The following is a 14082-nucleotide window of genomic DNA, read 5'->3' on the forward strand; positions in this document are numbered from 1 at the left end:
TACAGCAAGATCAGTGTCTGAACCCTTGTCTGCCATATCACCTGGGTACTCAATTTGCCCTATCCTTCACGTTGTTCAGGAGAAAGCCTCTTTAGGACCATTCTGCTGTTGTTTTGGGTCCATAATATAGATGACACAGGACAAATTATATTTCATGTAAATGTGAATATTCACATAATTTTTTTTACAGTTGCCAATTGTTGAGTATTCTTTGTTTCAAGTGGGTGCAGCCAGAGAAGCCTGGCATGTTTTTGATCAGGTGTCAACACCACTCAGAGAGGAGGCAGTGTTTCAACTACAGTGTTTTATACCAAACTGGCATCCTTTTCCTTTCTTGAGTCTACTGATAATTTTATCAGGAGTCCTGAGCCTGTGTTGTAATCATGGATTGCAGTTTGGAACTTTGTATTCTTTTTTCCTTGTTAATCCGGGTAAAGGAGATTATCAAAGCTGAGCTAGGCACTTCTCCCTTACTGTGATAAGGCACCATGACCAAGGCCATTTAAGGAAGAGAGAGTTTAATTTAGTTTATGGGTCCGGAGGCAAAGAGACTTGGCAACAGGTGGAGGGTACTGCAATAATACCAGGAAGTTGCAAACTCGTGTCTTGACCCACCAAAAACAGAGCAGAGATTAAACTGCAAGTAAGGTGAGACTTTGAGCTCTCAAAGCCCTCTCCCACTCTCCCCACAAATGACACACTTCCTTCAATAAGGCTATACCTTGTAGAACAACAGAAACATGGCCACCAACTCAGGACCAGATGTTCAAATCTGAACTCATGGTGGGTATTCTTATTCAAACAAGTAAAAGAGCCTTTATGTTTTGCAATCAAGTTGAGGGCATTTGTGTAAGAAATCAAAACTGCGTAAAAACAAACAAATATTAAATTTAGGCCAGTATTCCACTTGGAGAAGTGAAAGAAATAATAGGAAAACTGAGTCAATCAGTTCTTATATTTTGGTTGTGAAAGGAAAGGGGGAAAATAAAAGCATCTGTGTACAGTTTTTGAGGAAAACATTAGATCATCTCCACTGCCGGTTTATAAATGTGCTCCCTTTTCTGAAGCTGTTTTGCCCATAACTCGTTTGTTCTAAGTAGGCTATGTGCTATATATCACCAGTGATGGTATTTAGAAGACACAAATGCTCAATTTTACTAAAAGAACCATAGGCTATTGGGAAATAGCCTATCATATGCTATGATGAAGAGTCTTTAAGATGTGATTTATATAGTTTGTTAATACAAGGCAAGGATATTGACAAATACACGGGGGATTTAAAAAATCAAGAGTAAGACTACAGATAGGATTGGGAAGACTAAATCACATCCAAAGAATATAGTCATTAATAATTATAACACTTTACTCTGAAAGGTTCTAAATTTCTAAAGGATCTCAAATGGGACAAGTAACAACTATTAAAATCGTTGGGGAAGTCACCAGTCTGATTAGAGGAGAAGGCCAGTTCAGGCACCCTCTCCTCTACTGCTAGGAGTCTTAGCTGCAGTCATCCTTGTGAATTCTTGGGTGTTTCCTTGTTCCCAGGTTTCTCCCTAACTCCACAATGGCTCCTTCTATCATGATATCTCTTTCATTGCTCTCCTTCTCAGTTCCTCCCCAAGTTGACCATCCTGTTCCCCCATATTCTTATACCCCTTTCCTCCCCCCATCTCCCAGTTTACTTGGGAGATCTTATTTATTTCCCCTTCCTAGGGCAATTCATGTGTTCCTTTTAGGGTCCTCCTTGCTACCTAGCTTTTCTAGGACTGTGGGTTGTAAACCAATTATCTTTTGCTTTACATCTAATATCTGCTTATGAGTGAATACATACTGCGTTTGTCTTTCTGGGTTGGGTTACCTTACTCAAGATGATTTTTTCTAGTTCCACCCACTTGCATGCAAATTTCATGATGTCATTGCTTTTTAGCACTGAGTAATACTCCATTGTGTAAATGTACATTTTCTTTATACATCCGTCCATTGAAGGGCATCTAGGTTGTTTCCAGGTTATGACCATTGTGAACAATGCTGTTATGAACCTAGTTGAGCAAATGTCCTAGTGGTATGATTGAACATCCTTTGAGTATATGTCCAAAGATCTCTGGATATTGAGGTAGATTGATTCCCAATTTTCTGAGAAACCGCCATACTGATTTCCAAAGTGGCTGTGAACGTTTGCACTCCCACCAGCAGTGGAGGAGTGTTCCTCTGACTCCACATCCTCTGTAACATAATCTGCCCTCAGTAATTTTGATTTTAGCCATTCTGACAGGTGTAAGATGTTATCTCAGAGTCAATTTGATTTGCATTTCCCTGATGACTAAGGATGTTGAGCAATTCCTTAAATGCCTTTCAGCCATTTGAGATTCTTCTGTTGAGAATTTCTGTTTAGATCTGTATCCCATTTTTTTTTAAACTGGATTGTTTGGTATTTTGATAACTAGTTTGTTGAGTACTTTATGTGTTCTGGAGATAACTCTCTGACAGATGTGGGATTAGTGAAGATCTTTTCCCATTCTGTAGGCTGCAGTCTTGTCTTATTTACTGTGTCCTTTGCCTTACAGAACTTTTCTTCTGGTCTTGAATTAGAATTCCATCTCTGCTAGCTATTAAATTCTCTGAAGTTAATTTCATCTTTCTTTTGTCTGTATGCTCTTCTGGAACTTCCCTAGAGACCCTGTATATATCTTTCCCTTGACTACACATTGCTAGATTGAAGACTAGCATGGGAGTTGCCATAAGATCCACCATGAGAGTTTTCTCCTGAGGTTCTTCTTCAGATATTCAGCTGCCAATTCTTGACAAGCTAGACTTGTCAAAGAAGAATCAATCACTTTCCCTTATGAGAATCTTTCTGCTTTGTTTTCTATCTCAATGAATGCATAGTTGCCCACACCAAAACCCTAGGTGTGGTCTTTATCTCTCTGTTTCTCCAAATAAGATTGACTATTCGTAGTGCCACTTCTCAAACATCTCTTGGCTTTAATTCTTATCTCTGCCCTGTTGTCACTATCTTGGTCCCATCCTCACTGTCTCACTTGGATTTTTTTGTATCAGTGTTATTTTCTGCAATTCATTTCTCATAGTGTAGAAAGAATAATCTTTCTAAGTCTACAAATATACATTTTTTTTCTGTCAGAAATTTGTCAATACTGTCACATAATACACATTCCTGGATTTATAAAACAGGTATAGTCTGATCCCATTTGCCTTTCACACAGTCCTTGTCCTCATACTCAAGCATTGGAATTCTTTGATTCCTTGTATATTGCAACACTTGTATCACTGTCCTATCCTTAAAGGATACCCACCCTTTGCCTTACCACTTGCTCTTCCACATTCATAACTTAATTTAAGTTTGTTCATCCCAGGAGCTTTTTCTCAACACCACATTCAGGCTGGGGTATTTTCCAAAACTCTCCTACTATCCTCTCCTAGTGCCTACTACTTACTTCTTTGATGCTTCTTGTTGCATCTTTTTTATGGCTAGTTCTTTCAAGGTAGAAATTCTCTTATTAGCTTGTACCCAAAGAATCTCTCAACTTTCATTAGAGAAGCTTTTCTTTGCAGTGCATTGTGATTGACATAGACACCTTCAACTAGCCAAGGTGCAAAAAATGAGAGGCTGCAAAATACTCAGCCATAAAAGGAACATTTACATGGTCCTCCCTCTTTCTTTTCAAGGTTTAGGGATCACCGGGGAAGAAGAGGCCAAGACAAACAAGCAAACAAATAAAGAAGCAAAACAGAACCAGAGTTGATGACTACAAAGAAACAGTGTCTTCCATACACAGCAGGGCAGTTACACATATATAATAGCATACCACAGATCTGTACAAAGTCAAAGTGGACCAAATTTTAGTACAGAGAGGGTGTATGGGCATGAAGTCCCACTGGTAGTGGAGAAACTATTGGTAATGGATAGTTTCTGGAAGAAGGAAAGTCTGTTTTTTTATTTTATTTTATTTTAAAGTATAGCTTCTGGTAATTTGATCATGCTCCAGTGAAATGCCACATATCCAAGAACATTTGGGCATCACAAATTGTACTTGATGGGTTAAAGAAAAAAAAAAGACACAAAGTTTGGTGTGCAGGGAATGGGTGAAAATAAAAGGAGTTAGTGGAAGAAGCACATATGATCAAAATGTCTGTGAACTTCTCAAAGAACTGATTATACACACACACACACACACACACACACACACACACACATGGTAAACCTCTGATTATCTTTCAGTTTATTCTCTAACTCAGTACAGAAACAAGGCAATATAGGTGTTTTAAAAATTATCTACATAAATGGCTCTAAACGGAGTGACTTGATCATTGCCATGTGTGTCAGTCAGCGTAAGTGGCAAATCTAGTGTGTGGAGGCCAGGGATATTCTTTAAATTCCTCCAACACATAAGGCTGCTTTCCAAACAGATGAATCACCCAGTGAGTGAGATGTATCAATGCAGATTTTGAGAAAACCTGACCTAGATGAAATAGAAATACTGTGGGATGATATTCTTGTACACTGTAAAGACTTGTCACTCATATTAGTTTAATAAAACTCTGATTGGCCAGTAGCCAGGTAGGAAGTATAGACAGAGCGACAAGACTGGAGAATTTTGGGAAGAATAAAGGCAGAGATGCAGTCACCATCCAGAAGTAAGGGAAGCAAGATGAGAATGCCTTACTGAGAAGATGTATCAAGTCACATGGATCAATATAGATATGAATTATGGGTTAACTTAAGTTGTAAGAGCTAGTTAATAATAAGCTTGAGCTAATAGGTTAAACAGTTTATAATTAATATGAGCTTCTGTGTGTTTCTTTGGGACTAAATGCCTGCAGGACCAGGTGGGATAAAAAATTCTGTCAACAAATGGCACCCAAACATTTGGCAAGAATTTACACATAAAACCCGAGAAAGTTTTTTTAAAATGCTAGACAGACAAGAATGAAGTCTAGCACAGCTTTTAGTAATCCTCTTTTCTCAAGTAGGCTCTGTTTGCTCGTGGCAAGCAGAGGTACAACTCCTTTAAGAGAGTCTTCCTGACTCAGTGGTAGTGGCAAAAACCTCAGAGCTCTTTTAAGAGGCTCTGACACAAAACACTTAAATAGTTTTTAAGAGCAGGTGGCATTAGGCTTCTTGGTGATGGCATGCACCTTGAAACTCCATAGAGTTGTGACAATAAGCATGGCTCCTGCCAGTACCTCTGCCATGAAGCTAGACTTTTAGAAAGTTAAGTAATAGGGCAGAGCCAGCCACCAAAGCCACAACTTTAATCCTAGCCATATCTCTTAGCAGATTAAAGACTCACATGGTCAGAAAAAAAATAGAAATATACAGTAAAGACAAATTCAGACAAAAGAGACCTCTAAATGGTTTACAGTGTGTTTACATATATACATAAGGTTGGAAGAGAAAAGAAAAAGGATAGAGAAAGTCCTTTAAAAAAAAAAAAGAAAAAGAGTAGTTGGTTGCAGTTGTATATACTTTTAATACCAGCACTTGGGAGGTAGAAACAGGCAGATCTCTGTTAGTTTGAGGCCAACCTGGTCTACAGAATGAGTTCCAGGACAGCCAAAAGTACACAGAATCTTGTCTCAAAAAACTAAACATTAAAAAGTAAAAATAAAAAAAGACAAAGAAAAAAGCCAAATAAAGATAAAAGAAACACAGAGAGTCTGTATACTATATGTTATTGTGTTGCCATTGTTTGCCTGCTGAAAAAGGAGCAACAGTTTCTAAGAGACATTTGATTATATATGCTATTGATTAACCCAATCTATATATTTTGAAAATTCCTTGAATTCAAAATTTATGTCAAAAGATATGTTACTTTCGAGAAGAGGATTTGTTTTTATTTCTATAGGAAATGCGAGACTGGATTTATTCTGGGATAAGAAAAATAAGGTTTGGTTGAGTAAGCCTCCCTGAAGAATCTCCAATGGGAATGGATGGCCCAGAGATCCAACACTTCAGAGCACTTTGGTTGTGTTTCTTCTGAGCTCTGCATCCAGAACAGCTTTAAGGCTGCTGGCTGAGATGATTGAGCTTCACAGAATACTAAGGCAAGACTTGACCATAATCCTAAATTTTCTTTTAGTTTCCACAAGTTTACCAGCACCCCCAATCAGCAGGGAGCAGCATAGAAAACTATGTCCACATTCCCCCCAAATGGATTATGGATGTTTGTATTTGTTTATCATGTTGGTTATAATTTTTTATGAATAATGGTCAAGAAAAAGCTAAACAAAGGAAATTGAATTCAGTTTTCTTGTTTTGAAAAGAAAAAAAGGGAAAATTCTGTGGGATAATGCTCTTGTACACTGTAAAGATTTGTCACTTGTATTGGTTTAATAAAATGCTAATTGGCCAGTAGCCAGGTAGGAAGTATAGCTGGGGCAATTAGACTAGGAGAATTCTGAAAAGAGGAAAGGCAGAGAGTCAGTCACCAGCCAGATAAAGAGGAAGTAAGATGAGAATGCCTCACTGAGAAAAGGAACCAAGTCACGTGGCTGAACATAGACAAGAATTATGAGTTAATTTAAGTTGTAAGAGCTAGTTAATTATAAACCTGAGCTGAGTTAATATGTTAAACAGTTTATAATTAATATAAGCCTCTGTGTATTTCGTTGGGACTGAGCAGCTGTGGGGTTGGGTGTGACAGAAATTTCTGTCTACAAGAAATGTCACATTTCACTCAGATTCATGTTCTTATTTTGGAGTAGGGCACAAATGATACTGAATCTAGAAGACCAGAAGACTACCTCCCATGTGCACTTACTTTCATTGTTGTCTCTCACATTGATCGCTCATCATTAAAATGATCTTTCATCATATATGCTATGGAATTATCATAAGTTAAGTATTATGTTGAGCAAAAAAGCTTAAATTCTTTTCCCGGCAGTTAATAATATTCTAATAAATGTGAACAAACAAGGCCACAAATACACAGGGAGACAGGGATTAGTAACTGGATATGAATGAAATTTCTGCTGAATGATTCTTGGACATGTTATTCTTTCTGGGTTCTGTACCCGAGTCACTGTTTTGGGGAAAGGTAGACATGACGCAGATCCAGGGGAGGGCAAACATACGTACTTTTTGTTCTTCTCGCTCTACAGCTGCGTTGCATTTTTCTATTCCCCAGCTTCTCATAAAGTCTCTGAGATAGCCAAATAAGGTTCCAATTCCATATCCCATGTAAGTCAAAACCAAGACATAAAGTGGTGGTTCCGGGTAGGACTCAAAGATGGGCTTATCAGAAAAACGTGGCTTCCTATTTTGCTGAAAATACCAAAGAAAATCCAAGGTTAACAATTTTTCATTAAAAAGTATTATGATAGCTTTATTTGTCAACTTTTGATCTTTAAAATTTAAAGAACACATTTAAAAGCAGCAAATTACTCTAAAAATTTTGGAATTTGATCATTGTTAAGGATAAAGAGAAGCATAAATTTGATTTACAATCCATAACAAAATAGTTGATATAAGAAAAAATTCTCAACAAATGATTTGGTGAAAAGTTTGAGTAATGAATGAGATGATTTTAAGATTCCAAAATGCAGCTCCATTAATTACTTCTTAATCATGAATTCAGACTCATTGCCTTACTCAAGTCATGTAAGTATATCTAAGAATAACCAGCCCTTTGTGCTCTTGTGAGGTAACAATCCATGTTTGGTATTTCCTTGAAACACTAACCCTGAAGACTGTCAATCATTTGTATGTTTCTAGTAAAAGTAATAAACAAACAAAAATCAAAATCAAAAAAGAGTTAACAGATCTTTCTAGGTAAATCATATTCTGTTATTTCTGCTGGAAATACCATTTTATCTTTGTACTTGATATGGTTTATAGATAAAACTGAGTTTAAATATCTGTGAGACAAACACATTTTAGGACTTAATGTCACAGTGGAGAGACTTGACATCAAACTATTTCAATTCTTGTAATATTGACTTGTTCACACTAGCTTTATTGATGTTTGCTCAATGAAATAATGGGTAAATAGTTTAGATACCAATAGTTTCATTATTATATCATTTTACTGGAAATACACAAATACTTTCTTATCAAATGAAACTAAAGTCAGTCAAACCTCTTAGAAAGTGGTTTTCTTTTTTCTTTCAAGATGGCTCTATTTTTAAAAATTTGTTGAGTTATTTTATGTGTATGAGTGTTTTGCTTGCATGAATGTATGCACACCCCCATGCATGTCTCATGACACTAGAAGCCAGAAGAGGTCATTGGCCCTTCTGAAGCTGGAGTAGCAGATGCTTGGGAGCTGTGATGTGGTTTCTAGGAACTGAGACCAGGTCCTCTGCAAGAACATCAAATGCTCTTATTGCTGAGCTGTCTTTCTAGCTCAGGAAACATTTTCAAATCTACAATTGAATAATGGTTTGCAAATATGAGATCTTTTCTGTATTCAAATAGACTAGCAATAATGTCTTTCCTAATGATTTTTTTCCTGAATATACTATTGTTATATTCTGAGCAATGTTCCTCAGAATGACTTTTCATATATGGTGATGTCCCAGGGGTTGTTTTCTATCTGAACTTTGATCAAATTTGGAGTATACAGGATGTTGCAATATCATAGAAGGATCCACCTCTACAGATGATTTCTTTTCCAATGATGTTGGCAACACTGTTGATAGGAATTTTGCATGTATAGGACAACACAAAAGGAGATATGAAATCAGTAAACACAGCATTTCTTTTACAGTGCAATAACGCAGTAGTATATGGGTGTGAAAGGTACAAATTATAATATAGTGAAATATGTAAATGTCACAAGGATGGCTCCAAGGGGATCATACTTTACTGAATGATCAGAAGTGGCTTCCTGAAGAAAGCTGAACTACAGGCCAGCACTGATGGATAGTGGAAAAGAATGGTAGAGAAGGCAGCAATATAAGTCAGATTGCCTGGCTTCAAATCTGAGTCCTTTTATTTACTAATTGTGTGACCTTGTATAAATCTTTTGATTTTTCTGGTTTTCAAGTGTCTCTAATTAAAAAAAATGAGGCTAATAATGTTTGTTTTGGAACTTAAATAATATATGCAAATGACCTGTCATAGCACCTGACATCGCCCATTAGATGTCACAATAGCTCTCATGTTATCTCCTGGAAAGAGATGATAGATGAGAGTGTAAGAATAGGAGATGCTGATTTAGAGAAATATTTGGGGAAGATGAAAAAACAAAATTTGCTTTGGCTGATATCAATGCTTAGCATGCACAAGGCCCTGTGATTGCTCTTCAGTGCTCTGAAGACACACACACACACACACACACACACACACACACACTGATCTAAAATCAAGTGAATTCTGTAGACTCTCCCACCATTTGCAAGAAAAGTTAAATTCAAGATGAGTCAACCCATGGAACGCACACACTTCATTCTGCTCCTCTATCAGGCCTTAAGAAGGAGAATGGATTTGACAATGAGGAACAAGGGTAAGTTTCAGACTGTATTTACTCTACCAGGGCAGGAAGTCTAGCCAGGAGATCCCCTTTGGGGTGGTAAAATGCCAATGGAATCCCAGAGGACTAGAGACAAGGGGAAGCTCACTGTTCTCCTTACAGTCGTATGCATGCAGCTTTGCACACAGTGACTGAATGCTGTCACTGAAGCTTTTCTTTAGAGAGAACACAGGAGTCATCTGTTTATATTATAGCGGTTGAGTGAGTTCTGAGCAGAAAAATGAACCACTGTGAATGACATGGAATACAAAACTTTGTCAAAATATTTTCTGCTTTCAATATAGAAGCTAGTTTTGTGTGTGTGTGTATGTGTTTGTGTGTATCCATTTTCATAATAGAATTATTGGAATGCTATAGATTCTTTGAACAATTAAAATAGCATAATTGGTAAAAATAAATATTAAAATTTGAATTTACAAAGTATTTGGAAATTGAAAGGACATTGAAAAGATGTAATATTTATTCAAGATAATCTAAGGAATAGCTTCAAAGACCAGTGAAAATCTCTAATAATAAACCATAGCCTACTCCCTTCTTATCTTCTTCACTCTACCACTCAACATGAGAAAGTTTCCTTCTGAGCAGGTGTGGCTATAAAGATTGAGTTTCTCTTTCCCTACTCCAGTTCTGAGCTGGGATGAGATGACTATCTGTCAACATTCTTATCTTGCTCCGGTGCTGCTGTACAAAGGCCAAATTCCATGCAATGTACCTAAGAGATACGAAGTTGTCTTTCTTCATTGGGGACACACTTTTAGGGTGGAGAGTACACTAAGGTTAGCAGGGAGTACAGCAGCCCCAAGATTTCCATGGAAGAAGAGAAAAACCAAGATATACAAAGATTACTGTGACACCCAGAGAGCCCTGTCCCTAAAGCCTAGAGACACAGGAACTGTTCCACAGCTGGTTCTGAAACAATGACTTGTTAACTTTACTGAGGAGGAGAGTTTAACCATAAAAACATAAAATTTTCATACTTTAAATACTTGAATTTATTGGGAACAGAGAATAGGAGAATTCGGAGTAATGATATACTCCTGAAAAAAAAATTGAAGCTTCAGTGGTAAACAGTGTAGAAGAGACCCATGACTCCAAAAATTACAAGTTGAACTGTCGGCATGAGTCGATCTTCCAGAGAGAACCAGGCAAGTGCACAGCTAAAACAGGCCCTTTCAGGATCAGACCAAACCTCGAAGGTTGACTTCAAAAATATACCCTTGTGAAAGTTGTGATTTTGATCGAATCAGGTGATAGGGAAGCTTATGCCTTGTGGGGATATTAGTCAATAAAACAATTTCCCTGTAAGTATGGAGACTAGCAGCTGATATTGATGCCCATTGAGAACAGTAGCTCACCAGCGTGATTAGTAAAGGCGACGCTAGGAGAAGCCTGTTTTAACTTCTGTCACTCCAATGCAGATGTGAAGGAAGATATGAGCAGCGTTAGAGCTTCGTGTTCTGAGATGAGCGGTATTATGAAAGTAGCTTCGTGAAGCTAATAAAGCAAGCAAACACAAGATGCCCAAGGCATACACACACCCACACACAAAGACACACATACACATGCATACAAACACACACACACAAAGACACCACGTATACACAAACTCTATGTGAGAGGATGATTTTTATGTAGAGGTATGAGAATATATTATTTTAAAGTTCATTTAGTAAAAAAAAAAAACCCATGAGCTCAGTAAAGAAATAGGAAAACATAACCTATATAAAGAATAAGGAAGACCTGGCAAGAGAAACTGTCCATGGGGATGACCCAGATGTTAGACTTAGCAAAGATGTCAATGCATCTTAGAAAAAAAAAAGCTCTTTGGGGGAAAAAGCAAGTGATTTCAGACAGTTATTTAGAACCAATCACCCCAAACAAAATAAAACCAGAAAGCAAAAGCAAATGTGGCCATAAAATATACATATCACAACTGTGTTCAAAATGTTAAAAGAAGACATGTTGAAAGAAATAAGAAAGCATGATGACAGTGTTTCCCCAAATAAAAAGACTCAGTAGAGAAATAGGTATAAGATATTGGAACAGCTGGTCATGGTGACATATAATCCAGAACCTGGCAGACTGAAACAGAAGGACCATGAATTTAAGGCTAGTGATGGTTACAAGGGAAACTCTCTCAGAAAGATGTATAATAACTTGTGGAGGCCAAGAAATGCAGGTACATTCACCACTGTCAGAGAGTTTGAGAGACTAATGGGCATAATTGTACCTTCTAACTCAGGAGGTGGCTGCCTGGCCCCTTTTAAAGTTAAGATAGTTTGGTGCCATCCTGACAGGTGGTCAAAATGTGCAAATGTACTTCTGCTCTTTTTTTTTTTTTCTAACTATGTAATTTGGGCATCTCGCTACCTTGGCAACAGAACGCTGATGATGGGAGGTTTCAGAATTGGCCCTGTGAGTTAATCTGTGTATCATGCTAATGAAGCCTTTTGTTACCTTCTCCCCCAGTTTACATTGGGTATAAAAGCTGCAGAAAAATAAACGTGGGTGATTTCAGGGTCTGAGTGATTCCTGAAATACCCTCTTGATACCTTTTTATGTTTTCTGTTTTATTATTTTTATGCATCTTCATATTCTTTCATATAATTTCTCCAGTTCTCATGCCCCTACCCTGGTAAGAGGTGATTTTGTTGAGACCAGTCCTCAACAATAACTGCAATAGAAAATTAGCATGTACACTCATCATATTAAAATTGAAAGTCAAAAGAGTCACAAAATGCTAACTGAGGATTTATACAAGCCAAAGTCCAAGACCCACAAGGGTAAAAAAAAATAAGAGGAAATGACCGCAGCATCTGGAAAAATGTGAGATATCTCTTAAGACAGAAACATTTACCTAATCTGAGAGGAAAGAGAAGAGATAGGAAATGACTAGTAAAATATTATCAGAATATTGGCTGAAAACTCTCCCAATTTTGATGATGTATATTGAACTCACATTTAGATGTTGTGGGATGATCCTTCCATGTGTTGTGAATATGTATTGCTCTCACTGGTTAAAAAATAAAACTAATTTGACCTGTAGCCAGGCAGAATAAAGCTAGACAGAAAAACCAAACAGGATACAGGGAGAAAGGAGGGTGGAGTCGAGAGAGAGATGCAAGCCCAAGAAACAAGACACCAACAAACCAGTAAAGCCACGGCCACGTGGTAATACAGAGATTAATAGAAATGGGTTAATTTAAATGTAAGAGATAGTTAGTGGTAATCTTGAACTATCTGTGAAACATTCTATAATTAAGATAAGCACTCTGAGTGATTATTTAAGAGCACTGTGGGATGGGACAAGACAGAGAAACCTCCCTTTACAATTTCTATCTAGCATAAATTATAAAGCAAATAGATCCACTTACATAAACATGATAGTAAGAATGTAGGTGATAAGGCCGGGCGGTGGTGGCGCAAGCCTTTAATCCCAGCACTTGGGAGGCAGAGGCAGGTGAATCTTTGTGAGTTCGAGACCAGCCTGGTCTACAAGAGCTAGTTCCAGGACAGGTTCCAAAGCCACAGAGAAACCCTGTCTTGAAAAACCAAAAAAAAAAAAAAAAAAAAAAAGAATGTAAGTGATAAAGATGAAGAGCAAAAAAAGCAATTCGTCACATCTTAGTGACCACAGTGAGGTGGACACTCTCCTTTAGCAGACAGGATGGTGTCCAGAAGTTACCACATTCAAAATGTAGAAAGATTAGGAAATGTGGACTGGAAAGACCACGTTTGAAAAGTGATTGCAAAATAAAAATACTGCAGGAGAAGCCATAACTGGGAGAATTTATGAGTAGAAGAAAGCTTCTTAGGAGAAAAGAACCCAAAGGAAATTCTTCGGCCTTGGGGAGGTGGGGGAGACTGGGAAGAGTGAAGGGAAGGAAGGCTGTGGTTGGAATATATTGTATGAGAGAAGAATAAATGAAAAAGAAAAAAGTCTCAAACAGCACTTCAGACATAGTCATCTTTACTCCTAAGAACAAAGGAAATATCATTATATAATTATGAAAATGTAACATGTACATTTTTGGTTTCTTTTTCTAGCAAATTAGTTTAAAAGACATTATGCAATATAGGATGTTCAAGCTTATTATTGAAGCTGTCATTGGACACATATGAAATAAAGGATTTAGATATAAAAGACTCTACATTAGAGGAAGCGAACGACGCACGGTGGCAGCAAGAACCCACAGGAACTGATGAGTGGAGAAAGAAATGGGAAATGGGTGTTAATAGAAGTAGCACATCTGTCTCTCTCTCTTGCCCTGTTCATGTGTCTGTACTTTATATACATACATGATTATTTTAATGATGCATATGCATTGTCTAGCTTGTATCCTTTGCTCTAACCTGTTCAAAAGAACAGGGCTACATTGGCAGCCTTCAATGTTTATGTTAAGCACCAAAGAAACTACTAAGAAAACTCAAGAATATTAGGAGACCCACTAAATAATAAAAATATTACATTGGCGCAATCACTTAATGAAAAAAGAAGCATTAAAGTTAGATTAGATACAAGACACCCAGAAAGCAAAGCAAAACAAACAGAACAACAATAACAAACCTGGCAGACATAAACCTAATAATT

The 14082-nt window shown here is 37.3% G+C and overlaps 1 protein-coding gene across 1 annotated transcript in view; it reads right to left on the minus strand.

Moving 5' to 3' along the window:
• Sptlc3 (serine palmitoyltransferase long chain base subunit 3) overlaps nucleotides 1-14082 on the minus strand; it is a 114916-nt gene that overhangs the window by 83784 nt on the left and 17050 nt on the right. The window contains exon 2 of the mRNA XM_057780912.1: nucleotides 7097-7282. Coding sequence (XP_057636895.1) covers nucleotides 7097-7282 — 186 coding nt within the window. The remainder of the gene's footprint in view (nucleotides 1-7096; nucleotides 7283-14082) is intronic.

This window comes from Chionomys nivalis, chromosome 9 (assembly GCF_950005125.1).
Source record: "Chionomys nivalis chromosome 9, mChiNiv1.1, whole genome shotgun sequence".
NCBI classification, from domain to species: domain Eukaryota; kingdom Metazoa; phylum Chordata; class Mammalia; order Rodentia; family Cricetidae; genus Chionomys; species Chionomys nivalis.